Below are 13,737 nucleotides of genomic sequence, written 5' to 3'. Positions count from 1 at the left end.
GCGCCATGATTTCGTTGTGTCAACTGTCAAATTCTGAATATAAACAAACAGACGACAAACGATATACCTACAGTAACGCCATCTGAATACTGAGCGGTCAAACTATTGTATTAACTTTGGAGTTACCAAGTAGTGTATTAATATTCATATTTTGAGCCTTCCTATCTTCCTTCAGTATAAAGTCTTTGGTGTGCACTCAGAGATGGTTTTGGGTAAACTGAGTCTTTTTTTATAGTACTTTTACTACATTGTTTAAACAGCTTTACATTGCGAGCTGGAGATATGTATATTGACTCATACAAGCTCCAGCATGTTGCTATTGAAGTTGCCAAAATTCCACTATAAATGCAATTTTTATCTGCCTAATTTTTTGCTTGAATAACGACACAATCTGTTTATAATTGATGGGTTTTTAATGAATACATTAATTTTTGTAATTGAAAATTTTCTTTACCAATTAATTTTAAACTACCATGCCCACTTTCCATCCCTCATTTACACTATATCAAGCCAAGTATACTAATTGAAAAACATGTTGGGAAGTTACTATCAGGTGCTGATGGACTGACAGTCTCTTACAGCCTTCATATCTCCTTTGGCCTGAAAAATTCAAAATTGAAATGCTTGGGACATTGAGACCAAGATGTTTGCTCAATACTGTGTAATTAAAAGGTTGTATGGAGAATATTTTTTTGTAGAAAAATAAATTTGTTCACAGTCTTTACCTATAAACTCAAAAGTGTTGGGTAAATATTTCATATAATCTAAGTTTAATATATCTTTGCAGCTGTTGTGCAGTGTGGGACCTTCCATTGTCCGCTGACGAACAAATGTCTTCCAATGGGTTGGGTGTGTGATGGGGAAGCTGATTGTGGTGCTGGAGACACCTCTGATGAGGATAATGAAATGTGTAAGTATTACTTTGATGTGTATTTGTATTATGTATTGTATTGCAGAACACAAATGTTAAAGTGTTTTGATGCAGACCTGATTACTTTTACTATGATTTATATTTCAGTTCTGAAAAATAATTACTAATACTATATTATTATTAGTATTATTTTGATTTTAATTTTCATCTGTTATTTTCTGCTTACAAGTGTATGCCAGCCATTGAAAATTAGGAAATTAAACAGTCTGTTTGATACTATATAGAGGTAATTGATGTACTCATCCCTTAAGAATAGTAGCAAAGCCATTGTTATCAATATTTTTACTTTTATAAAAACAATAATGCAAAACACAACCACCTTCAAAACATCACGTGTGTTTTCTACTATGATAAAGCTTTCCTCAATGAAACAATCAAATCAGCCATTACTAGAATCACATACGGTTGGGTGCATAGGCTCCACCAGATTAGATTCAGCTTGTGCTCTTTTACACCTGTAAAATTTTAATTAGATGTGGATTTACTCTGCCTATCCTGTTGTATTACAAAACAGATTTTGAGCGAAGCGAAAAATCTATTTTTAGGTGAGATAGCCATGACGTCCTGATGGAAGGTTCCTTCAGTAGCTTCCTAGGGTATATTTAACTACAGTGGATATTCCCAGAGAATTAAACTAAAGGTTATCACAGAATTCTAACTTCTGGTGCGAGTACCCTAAAGGTTTCCCTCTAGGATATCGTATATCAACAGGGGACGCATGTATTAACACGTCACATAGCTATCTGCACCCCATATAGAGTTAACACTTCGATAAGGAAAGGTGGCTGTGTAACTGAGGAGCCGTTCCAAAGTTACTCTCATCCGTGGCTGCTTTTGGTACTCGAGACGTAAACAAACGGGCGTCATTGCTAAATGACGTCACGTCCGTCCTCATCCTGAGCTCAGCTTCTGCTAATCTCCACGATACAGCAGGTCAGGGAGGGGCCTGAAAGGCTGAACTAGAATAGACGGGAGGGTCCATCAGGACGTCATGGCTATCTCACCCAAAAATAGATTTTTCGCTTCGCTCAAAATCCGTTTTTTTGGGCTCAAGCCATGACGTCCTGATGGAAGTGTACTAGAGAATTAATGTATCGTGGAATTTTTCCCCTTTTAATCCAAGTGCCAAGGGCTTCGAACAGTATTATAGAACATGTCCTTACCAGAGATTCTTGAGCTTCCTGCCCCCCTGGCAGGGAAGTCCTGGTGGACAATAGGAACATCTCGAAGCGATCATTGAAAACCTACTCACCCTGCGGAGAGTTCACGCTGGACTCGGAGACAAGACAAAGGTTAATATTCGGGTAGGAATATTATCAAGCATAGGTAAGTAAATAACATTTACTACTCCCCCTGGGGGAGAGATCGATCTGGTCTCGGATACAGGACAAAGGTTAATATTCGAAGAGGAACATTATCAAGGCATGAGTGAGCATATAACATAATTACTTATATTATTCTTTCTCGTTCTTCAGGGAAAAGGGGGTAAATGAAACTATAACAATCGTATATTTCTTGATAAAGAATAGGAGCGAAGAGAGACGCACATGGAGTAAAATAGACATTTTATTTCTAGGATTGCAGATCATTATGGCAGTAATTACAATAATGAATATAGAGTTTATTTACAATAATAAAAGAATAATGTACATAGAAAATAAAGACTTTAATCTTGATTCTGAAAGGAAAATTTACTTTTAGAAACACAAGTTCCAGAGGAACGCCAGTCTTTTTATAAAAATTCAAAGGAAACACATCATGCCCTAGGGCATGTGGCGCTCATGTAAAGTCTATGACATTTCACCTTGGTAAGAACAGTCTATTAGAAACACTATGTGTCCATGAAATCACTATGTATCACAAAAGGGTCAACACAGGCACCCGTAGAGTTAAAGTCCCAAGTAGCTCACTGTTCTATGCAGAGTTGAATAGCAGGTTTCATAACACTACCTGCGGCTACCACGAAATGCTTCACTTCGTGCACTTGTTTTGCGTAGTGCTTGAAGAAAACGCGCGATGATTTCCAGCCTGTAAAGCCCTTGAGGCTTTCAAAATCCATACTCTGGAAGAAGTTCAGAGAAGAAGCGACTTTTCTAGGATCGTGACCTGTGGGTTTACTGTCAGGATCCGCTCTGCGAATGAAGTAGGTGATTTTCGCTCTTAGTTGTTTCAGTGACAGGTCGCTACCCGATGTTTCTCCTTTGAAGAGTTGTCCTCCACCGAAGTCTGAAGTTCTTCGAAGATAGACCTTAAGACTCTCCACTGGGCATAGAGAGACATCTTCCTTCAGGGGGCAGATTCTCCAAGGGCCCCATCTCTTGGTGAGTAGTTCGTTCTTAGCGAGAAATGTCGGATCGGGGAAGAGGGTAAGCTCTCCTGTCTCTGCGAACAGGATATGACCCTCTTCTCTAGATAATGCCACTATTTCACTGACTTGGGCTCCCGAGGCGAGAGCAAAAAGGAAGATAACTTTTTGAGTCAAATCTTTCAGAGGGCATGAATCGTTGTCCAGGCTAGAAGCAAAATGGAGCACCTTGTCCAGGGACCAGGAGATAGGTTTTGGTGGGGGTGCTGGGCGTAGTCTAGCGCATGCCTTTGGCAGTTTATTGAAGATATCACTGGACAGATCAATCTGGAAGGCGTATAGGAGTGGTCTAGTCAGGGCCGATTTGCAGGTGGAAATCGTGTTGGCCACTAAGCCTTGTCCATGAAGGTGAATGAAGAAGGACATACAAAAATCAATGGTGATTTCCGTAGGATTTTTTGCCTTGACGAAAGAGACCCCCTTTCTCCAGGAAGATTCGTATTGCCGTCTGGTAGATTCAGTCTTGTATTCCTCGAGGAAGTGTAAGCTTTTCTTCGAGATCCCAAACCTTTTCTTTGCGGCTAAGGAGAGAAAATCATGAGATGAAGGTCCCTGACTTTCAGTGATGAAGCGAAGACAGTCGACTTCTGTACTTGTTGCGAGAGAACTGGACCCGGTAGGGGAATCAGGGTGGGCTGCAGCTCCAGGACTAGGGGGTACCAATTGCTCCGGGGCCACTTGGGAGCCACTAGGGCCGCTGTCCCTTTGAAGGTTCTCAGTTTGGAGAGGACTTTCAGCAGAAGGTTGGGAGGGGGGAACAGGTATATCCTGGACCATCTGTTCCAATCCAGTGACATGGCATCCACTGCTTCTGCCTTGGGGTCCTCGTACGGGGCCACATATTGAGGAAGTTGATTGTTGTCGCTCGTCGCGAAGAGATCGATCTGAAGTTCCGGGACTTGGTGAGAGATGAAGGAGAATGACCTTGCGTCTAGAGACCATTCCGACTCTATTGGGCTTGTCCTCGATAGAGCGTCCGCCGTCACGTTGCGGAATCCTTGTAGGTGAACTGCAGACAGGTGCCATTTCTTCCTTTCTGCCAAACGAAAGATCGGAAGAAGTACCTGATTTATCAGGGGCGATCTCGAGCCCTGACGATTGAGACATCTGACTACCACCGAGTTGTCCAGAGTCAGACGAATGTGGATCGAGGGAGGCGGGGAGAGTTTCTTCAGGGTGAGAAGAACCGCCATGGCCTCCAAGATGTTGGTGTGAAACGTCTTGAATAGGGGAGACCATGTTTCTTGAACCTGTTGTTGGTGGGAGTGACCTCCCCAACCCTCCAGTGAAGCGTCCGTGTGGATGTTGATCGATGGAGGCGGGTGTTGAAGAGGGATGGACCTTTTCAGGGCCTTTGCTTCTGACCACGGCTTTAAAAGTAAGCGAAGCCTGTTTGGAAGCCGTCTCTTGAGGTCTCTTCGAGCGATGGATGCAAAACGTCTCCAGACTCCCGCGGCATCCTTTAGCTGTGCGCGAAGCACTGGGTTTGTCACAGAGGCGAACTGTAGAGAGCCGAGGACTTGTTCCTGCTGTCGTCTTGAGATCCTTTTGGATTTTAGAAGCCTTCTGACAGACCCTGCTATTTCCTTCCTTTTCTTCTGTGGGATGGAAAGGCGGTGTGACTGAAGGTCCCAATGGATTCCCAACCATTGGAACTTCTGAGCTGGAGAGGGGCGAGATTTCTCGCCGTTTGCTGTTGGACGATTGTGTCTGCCAGCTTGGTGAAGATCCGTGGAGCCACGTTGAGCCCGAAGGGCATGGCCCTGAAGGCGTAACTTTTCCTTTGGAGTCGAAATCCTAGGTAGGAGGAAGCGTAATGATTCATTGGGATGTGCCAGTAGGCATCCGCCAGGTCTATGGAGACCGTGTAGGCCCTTTGAGGCAGAAGGGTCCTTATTTGTTGCAGAGTCAGCATCTTGAATTTGTTGTTCGCAATGAACGTGTTGAGGGGGGATAAGTCTAGAATGACTCTGAGTTTGTCTGAGTCTTTCTTGGGAACACATAAGAGTCTCCCTTGGAACCTGGTTGACTTTACCCTCCTGATCACCTTCTTGTTCAAGAGTTACAGGACATATTCTTCCAGGAGGGGGGTTGACTGTTGGAAGAATTGCTGGAAGGATGGGGGTGGTTGAGTCCAGCTCCAGCCCAGTCCCTTCTTGACGATGCTGTGTGCCCAGGGATCGAAGGTCCAACGATCCTGGAATTGGCGGAGTCTTCCTCCCACCGGAAGCACTTCATTGCTTCTGGTGTCCCGAGGGTTTGCCACCTCGGCCGCTAGCTCCCCTTCCTCCTCTGCCTCTGGAGGGACGGCGAGAAGAATCTCTGCCGGAACCTCTGCCTGAGCCCCTACCTCTGGGACGAAAGGAAGTCGAGTGTTGCTCGTAGGCAGGGGTAAAGACCGGCGACTGCGACACCACCGGCTGGGGAACCAACTGAAAGGTCTGTTACGGCTGCGTAGCCACTTGGGGAGTAGCGGGACCCGGAAACTGTCGTCTCGGTTGACGTTGCTGGGGTCTGGGCTTCGAGGATTTCCTCTTAGGCTGAGGGCCATCATCCTGAGAGGACTTCCTCTTTCGGGACATGCCCCACTTATGGAGAAGATTCCTATTCTCCGTGGCAGCTTTGTCCACTATCTCTTTCACCAAGGTAGACGGGAAGAGATGCTTGCCCCAGATATTGGAGGAAATCAGTCTCCGGGGTTCGTGTTTCACCGTTGCGCTGGCGAACACGAATTCTCGACAGGCTCTGCGAGCCCTAGCGAAGCTATATAGGTCCTTGGTTACAGTCGCCAGGTGCGACTTAGCAAGGACCATGTAAAAGTCCGGGACTCTGGTATCCCCGGCCATGAGTTCGAGCTGTACCTGATGGGACAGCGAAGCGGCGAGTCTCTCCTTCGTATCCTGTTCCCTACGAAGGAGGTGATCGTTCATCCTTGGGAGGTCCTCATTGAATTGACGACCGGCCACATCAGGTTCCAGTTTTCCTACCGTGAAGGTCGACTGGATGTCTTTCCAGTGCCTATCATCGGGGGGAAGAGTAATGGAGAAGGGTCTGCACTCCTCCAGTGCAGGTCAAGGTTTCCCTTCCTCCACTGCCTTTATGACCGCTGTGAAGGCCTTTTTGATGAAGGGGAAGGTCGCAGTATTTGGCGCAACGAAGGTTGGATGCTTCTTACTAAGCGCCGGCATCTTGGAGTTAGTGAAACCCCGACTCTTCACTGCCTGAGCTAACATAGCTTGGGCCTTCGCGAGATCGAACACAATAACTTCTTTTGGTTCTGTCTCTTCCTTTGAGGCTGGTTCGGACCTGAGCCGGACGTAACAGTCCGGATAAGCCTCGAAATTTGGGAAGAACTCCACTTCTTCCAGCAAAATAGAGTCAACCCTTTCACTGATATAAATCTTGCCAGTTGTAATTGGCATATGCTCGGCGTATCTCCATGGGTTAGCTTCCGAGCAGGTAGGGAGGTCCTTAACCGAAATCTTTTTTGGTTGTTTGAAGCCGACGAGAGTCGTCCGGAATTGCTCCTGAGTCTCGCGCAGCTTCTTGTCCATGAGGGCTTCAAGCATTTTGAAGACCTCTTGAGTGGCCGATGGAAGAGGGTCCGGGGTGGCAGAAGTCGAAGGAACAGGTTCCTCGGACGGTGCAGGAGTTGCTGGGGGAGCAGGAGCGACCTCAGTCTCCGAATCAGGGTATTCCACCTGATCTTCCTCATAGTCGAGCTCCTCGCCCATGAGGTTCATCTCCGTCTCTTCAGACACTTCCGACATACGTTCCACGTTGTCGGAATCAAGATGGCACTCACGCATGGACTGTGCCATGACTACGTCAGGTTCGACCACGATCTGGACGGTGGGGATCTGATCACGGGGGACCACTGAGTCTTTAGATGCTTTTGGGAAAAGCAAGGCCCTGAAGTCTTCGTTAGGAAGGTACGGTCCAGTGGCGTTCTTCTGGAAGCCACGCACCCATTTGCGTAGCTTCTCCCTTGCAATGTCCCTTGCCTCCGCAGTAGGAGGATCGTCGAACGCCTCAACGAGAAGACTCTTGCAGACTGTACAGTTCTGCGGGTCCCAAAACTTCAAGTCGCCTTTCTTGGCGGCGCAGGGGGCGTGGGTCCGGCACGCCTTGTGCCCGTAGAAGTCCGGGCGCTTCACCTCGCAGAAGTTGCTCTCACACTTCAAATACTCCTCCTGTAAAAGAAAGAGATCATGAGTACATGGAAGGCATAAGAATGACTTACATTACTCTAAAATTAAGAATAACTTAATCTAAAGTTACGAATAACTTAATTATAAGAACATATTAATGTTTAAGATTAATGAGCGGGAAAGGAAGTAGATAGACACATATTTGTGAATCCCGCCCAGCCGGTTACCGTAACCTTATCCGTAGACAATTCCTTTGTACCCGAAGGTCACAATGAGGGAAATCCGTATGGATGAGCCAAGCTAGGCTTTTAACAGGAATTGTCCACAGAGTGTACTAGGGTCTGAGACCACTCAGAGCCCTGGGGGAGGGGGGAAATAGGATAAACCCCTTAGTAAATGTAGGTTCCGGCAATCGACTGCACTGAGATACACAGAGTATGCTGGAATTATTGTAATGTGCAATCAAACAGCATAGCCACTATCTTTGGATGGTAAGACAATACCTATATGGAAGTGGCCAAGCTATCTGGCTGCAACATATTGACTGTCGGCATGTTGCCGGCAGCCAGGGAAGGGGTACATGTCCCTTAACGTCTCATGAGGGTGCCGGCAGACCGACGGCACACCGGAGGCCGGTCCTGCAGGGTGGAAGGCATCAAGGCAGACACACTGAGTATCTTATATGGATAATACCACGGTGGCGACTGTCGGCACGGCGGGGGTCGTCGGCAGGTGGCGGCGGCTCCGGCAGCCGAAAGCTGACGGCATGGTGAGCCTTGGATCAATTCATAAGATAGATATGTATATGGTTGTATACCTAGATTGCCGGCAATCAATGTCGGCATGCGGGTGGCAGACTCCGAAAGTCAGTCGGCTATTACTAGGTAAAATGAGGGTTGGGACGTCGGCGGTATGTCGACGGAAGGCGGCAGTCTCCGGCACACGGAAGGCTGACGTCTTAGAGGGGGGAGGCATCTTATGAATGAAGGTCACCTGAGGTAGTGGCGGTTATCGCCGGCAGTAGAGACGGCAAGGGACCGGCACCAAGATAGAAGGAGAGACAGGTAAGGAGGGATGGAAGGGTAAGATCCTATACCCCTCCGGCATCCCTCCGGAGAGAGTGCACTCATGATAGGAGTGGATACTCCTAACATCCGGCGGCAGGGAGCCGGCAGGTGGCCGGGTGCCTGTGGTAACCCAAGGGAGGGATAGAGGGCACTCAAAGAGGGGGGAATCCCCCGCCGGCAGGACCGCCGCCGGCAACCACCCCCATAGAACGCTATGAAGGGTATGTGTATCAGAGCGGCCAGCTCAGCAGGAGAACAAGGTTAGCCCTATCACTTCACCCAAGGGAGGAGTTGTAGGACTAAGGACAGAGGTGTGTAGGCAGGCCTACACCAAAGGGATAGGTGGGGAGGGAGAAGAAGGGATCTTTCTAATGAGGAGAGACTGCATGAGAGCGGCCACCAAGGCAAGGGAGAACGTCCCTAACCTAGGATAGGTAGCCCAGATCAAGTACAGTACTAATGTACTGTCCCAAACTATAAAAGACAGAGTCTACCCCCAGAGCTTAACCTAGAGTAGGAGGACTAACTCCTAGGCTAGGAAAGCCTGAAAGACACATCGCTAGTTGCATGGAGGAAGGAGTAACCCAACCAAGTGCAACTGGGGAAGGGCAGGGCCCTTCCTAAGATCTCAGGTTCATTCCCTTAGGGTAGGCAGAGAAGCGATAAATACTCTGGTTGTAGACGAGATTCCCCTATATAGAAGGGAAAGCAAGTCTACCCAGAGGGAATGCCCACAGGCAGGGGGAATAGGGAACATACAAGGGTTCCTACATTAGGTTAGGAGGGGTTGATACACAATCAACACAGTCCCTTATATGGTCCCCGAAGGCGAAAACACTTACATCACAGTAAATAGTACAGTATGTTTAAAAATGCCACAATCTTCATAACTTAACTTAGGAACACTAATATATATCATGCATGAAAACAAGCACTAGGCTGTCCAGCCTAGGGGCTAAGCTAGCGATCTAGTATGGGGTCGAACAGTGACCGAGTCTGATGAGTGCTAAAACACGATATAATGATTCCCTAGCTATGAAGACTAAATAACTAATAATATTAATTAGTTAAATGACCAGAGAAGGCTGTTCTGGCTAACTAAATAAAGCATGCAACATGAACAGCGGCGCGTCCGGTATTGGTACAGCTCTGCCACAAAACACAATATTTTACGAAAAGTAGAAGTTACTTTACGGCCAGAGCTTATTTAAACAATACTGGGACCTGGTACTCAACTTTCCAGAAGAAGGCGAGGCTGAAGGTAGCGACATAATGGCGATGTAAGCTGATAAAGAAATCGCTTGGGAAAAATCCGACTTAGCGAAGAAGCTACAGACGAAAGGATGAGGACGGACGTGACGTCAATTAGCAATGGCGCCCGTTTGTTTACGTCTCGAGTACCAAAAGCAGCCACGGATGAGAGTAACTTTGGAACGGCTCCTCAGTTACTCAGCCACCTTTCCATATTGAAGTGTTAACTCTTTAAGGGGTGTAGATAGCTATGTGGCGTGTTATTACATGCGTCCCCTGTTGATATACGATATCTTAGAGGGAAACCTTTAGGGTACTCGCACCAGAAGTTAGAATTCTGTGATAACCTTTAGTTTAATTCTCTGGGAATATCCACTGTAGTTAAATATACCCTAGGAAGCTACTGAAGGAACCTTCCATCAGGACGTCATGGCTTGAGCCCAAAAAACATAATTTGCTGGACCAAAATTCCTTCTTCATTTAGCCTTTTGGTATGGAAAATATATACCATGAGGCTTCTGTCTTTAATGGAGATTCTATGTATAGAATGACATAGGTAGTGTAGATTACCCATGAAAAAATATCTCAAATACCATAGCAGAAATAACCCCAGAGATTTTTGTGTGTGAAGGATTCACAGTTATTGAAGAAGAAAAAATTACCACTTGGTACAAGTATCAAGTAACCCTTCAGCTTGACAAATCCTCATTATATTGTCACAAGAAACATACCTCACTTTTGGAAGTGGCTGTCAGCACCAGTCTTCCCATTCACCAAATCCCGCTCTACTTATGTGAACTCCTTCTCTATTTATTTCTCCTAACCTCAAGAAAGGTAGCTTTTCCATTCAATCTTCCTACCTTACCACTAAAGGTGTCTTTTCTCCTTACTAAACTTCATCTTGCAGACATTATCCATCACATCATCTTCCTATAATTATTTTTTAGATTTCTGATGAACAGAATTTCATTTGGATGGAATGTTTTGGGAAAAGTGTGCCTAAAGTGTCATAGATAACAAGGCCAAAATCTATAAATCAGGTTAGAATGTATGCTCCAAGTTATAGTACTGTGAAGTGAATACTCATAAATATTATGACCCAATATATTTCTCTGAAAACATCACTACATATCTGTGGTACAGCACTGTATTAATAATTGTCAATACATCTGTCATGCTGATTGCATATTGTTAATGTTTTTATCACTTCGTCCTCACTACTATGCTTCCTAACCTTCCCTTTTTCTTTTCTTCATCCCTACACACCCCTCCTTTCCTTAGTCCTCCTCCTCATCCTCATCGTAGCTGTGCATCTTTTCCTCAATATCTTTCTCCTCATATCCATGATTTCTTTCTTTCTAATACCCAGAAGCAGTGTGCCCCCAGCATACCTTTACCATCAAAACCGGCAACAGTCTACCGCCCCATTCCATTCACCCATGCAACCTAACCCCCCAGAAAGTTTTACTACAATATTTATTTTCAACATAATGCTAGCTTAACCTCTGAATCCAACTGATGTAATGTCCAAACCCATTCTCTGCCCAATGTTAAGACATTTGTTACTTTGCAACAACAAATTACATTCAATTGATTTGGTGGATAAGATCAAAATATGCCTTGGGAAGAAGAAATGATTGCTGGTCATTGGCTGTTTAGAGCCAACTAAACTAGACTTAAGCTCAAGTAGCTGAAGGGATATAGCATCCAGTGAGTTAAATTATTTTGGTTCCTTCTGCTAAAGCTCAGCTGTTTTTTCAAAAAATTACTCCATAAGAGTGTGGAGTCTTACCACTATTTCTACTACTATACTTGAAGTAATTTGAGAGATTTACCAACACCCTGATTTTTTATTCATAATATTCCTGAATACAGTACTCTTATTGATTGTTCAGTTATTTGCAAATATATTGTAGCTTTCATACATCTATTACACCTATCTAAATTGTATTTCTGATATAACATGATTCATGGGGTTGTATTGAAACAAACTGAGTCTTTAAAGCATAAAAACAGTTTTCCTCTTTGTCCCGGCCCATTCATTCTTGCTAATTCTCATTCAAACACACAAACTGGTAAGAGAGTATACTGTACCAGTTATGCTGTACTTCTTTCTATTGTCTGACAAACTGAAGACTGAGTATTGACATAGTATGGGCAATTTATTTGTAGGAAAAAACTTTTTATGATTGTTTCATTGATGTATGTTTTTTTTTATCTCTTTTAATAGATGGCCTATTTCTGCTATTCATAGTTAGTATATTCATGTTTAATAAATCATAAAGCCATACATTGCACATCAAACATTGATAGAATGGAGTACCCACGTGTTAAACAAAGGAAAGAATTAAACAAAGAAGACAGAAAATTATTTTGTAACACTATTTTATGCCTCTTACCTTTTTTTTTCAGGTAAGAAGGGCAACTCATGCCCCTTAAATTATTATAGATGTAAAGATGACATCAATTGCATTCTAATAGAAAAACTTTGTGATAACGTTCAAGACTGTCCAGATGGCAGCGATGAAGGAGATTTTTGCCGTAAGTAGTAATAAATGACTTTTGTTTTAATTAATATCAGATATATATTGATTGTGTTGTATGCAACATGAATTAGATATTTTTTTATAGTAAATTCAGTATGCTGTATAATATTAGCTCATAAGTCGTGTTATAAACTGATCATACAAATTATAAATGATCTTAGTTATACATAGGCTACAGTACCCAATTAGAGTAGGCAAACTGAACATGTGGCTGACAAAAAGTAATTGGAGCAGTATTTCAATAATAAGTTAGGTGAAGATTTTCATTTCTCCTTCTGAGAGCTTTCATGCAGTTTTGTTTCATCTGTAGAGATGGAAACTTCCATCGGTACCTGGAGTCTTCTATGTTCAAGTAAAGATGGTGATGTGCTTGAATCCGACAGATTTAATGCTTAAGTCGTCAAGATTATTATTTAATGTTGGTGAGGTTTAAATTGCAGATTTAGGTGATATGCATGTCTGGTTGAATAGTGATAAGGGGATCCAAGGTATTATGTTTTTTGATACTGGAAATATTATCTTTGTATTGGGAAAGAAGATTATGGCTGATAATATTGATGGATATCTGAGGGCATTATTGAACAAGATTAAATTGTTTGAAGTCAAATAGGATAAAGATTACTGTGGCCTTTTCTTGAAGATTTTACTTAGCTTATCCTAGCACAAAAACTATCCAAGATAGGACACTTTTACTATTGTATATGGGATTAAGTTTTCTTTCTATTGATATATAGTGTTACATATTTTGTAAAATTTTCATATACTGTACTGTAATGATGAAATGATAAAAAAAAAAAACTTAATTACTAGACATAGATTACGTCATATGGCGTTGAAGAGAGTTACACAGTATTTTTAACCCTACGTAAATTACATCTGATAGTGCTGGAACGGTCAAGTGAAGGATATAGAGGAAGTTGTATTTACATTTCAGTTATATAAAAAACAACTGAAGAGAAAAATACATAAATGTTGCTTTGTCAAGGTCAATCACCATATTTGATAATATCCTAATACCTACTCTGAATTATATTTATAATATACACTTGTTGATTATGAGCCCAACTATTGAAACTTTTCTAAAGTTATTCTGTTTCTCTTTTGCTTTGTTTTCTTTTTACTTTATTTTAGATGAAGCCGAGGGATGCCAGTCTTTACATTGTTCACACAGTTGCAAATCGTCTCTTGATGGACCGATATGTTTTTGCCCAGAAAATCAACATCCTAATGGTACCTTTTGTGTAGGTAAGTTAGTGTTGCTTAACTTTGTTGCAAGTTTAAAGATGTTTCAGTACTTTGATATAATTTCTCAAGTGAATTTGACTCATGATATTCAGTTTTATATTTAGGCATTTGTTTATGTTAGGCTTTTCCATTCATCAGACTGTATTATTATTTGGAATTTGATTATAATTTTTAGTTTATA

At 43.3% G+C, this 13,737-nt stretch overlaps 1 protein-coding gene across 2 annotated transcripts in view; it reads left to right on the top strand.

The window, feature by feature from the left end:
- Window positions 1-13,737, top strand: part of LRP1 (LDL receptor protein 1) — a 1,015,507-nt gene that overhangs the window by 125,198 nt on the left and 876,572 nt on the right. For both annotated transcript variants that reach the window (XM_068367027.1, XM_068367026.1), the window contains exons 3-5: window positions 788-910; window positions 12,178-12,306; window positions 13,443-13,556. In XM_068367027.1, coding sequence (XP_068223128.1) covers window positions 788-910; window positions 12,178-12,306; window positions 13,443-13,556 — 366 coding nt within the window. The remainder of the gene's footprint in view (window positions 1-787; window positions 911-12,177; window positions 12,307-13,442; window positions 13,557-13,737) is intronic.

The sequence above is a fragment of the Palaemon carinicauda genome, chromosome 44 (assembly GCF_036898095.1).
Source record: "Palaemon carinicauda isolate YSFRI2023 chromosome 44, ASM3689809v2, whole genome shotgun sequence".
Lineage (NCBI taxonomy): Eukaryota > Metazoa > Arthropoda > Malacostraca > Decapoda > Palaemonidae > Palaemon > Palaemon carinicauda.
This window is presented reverse-complemented; position numbering and strand designations above follow the sequence as displayed.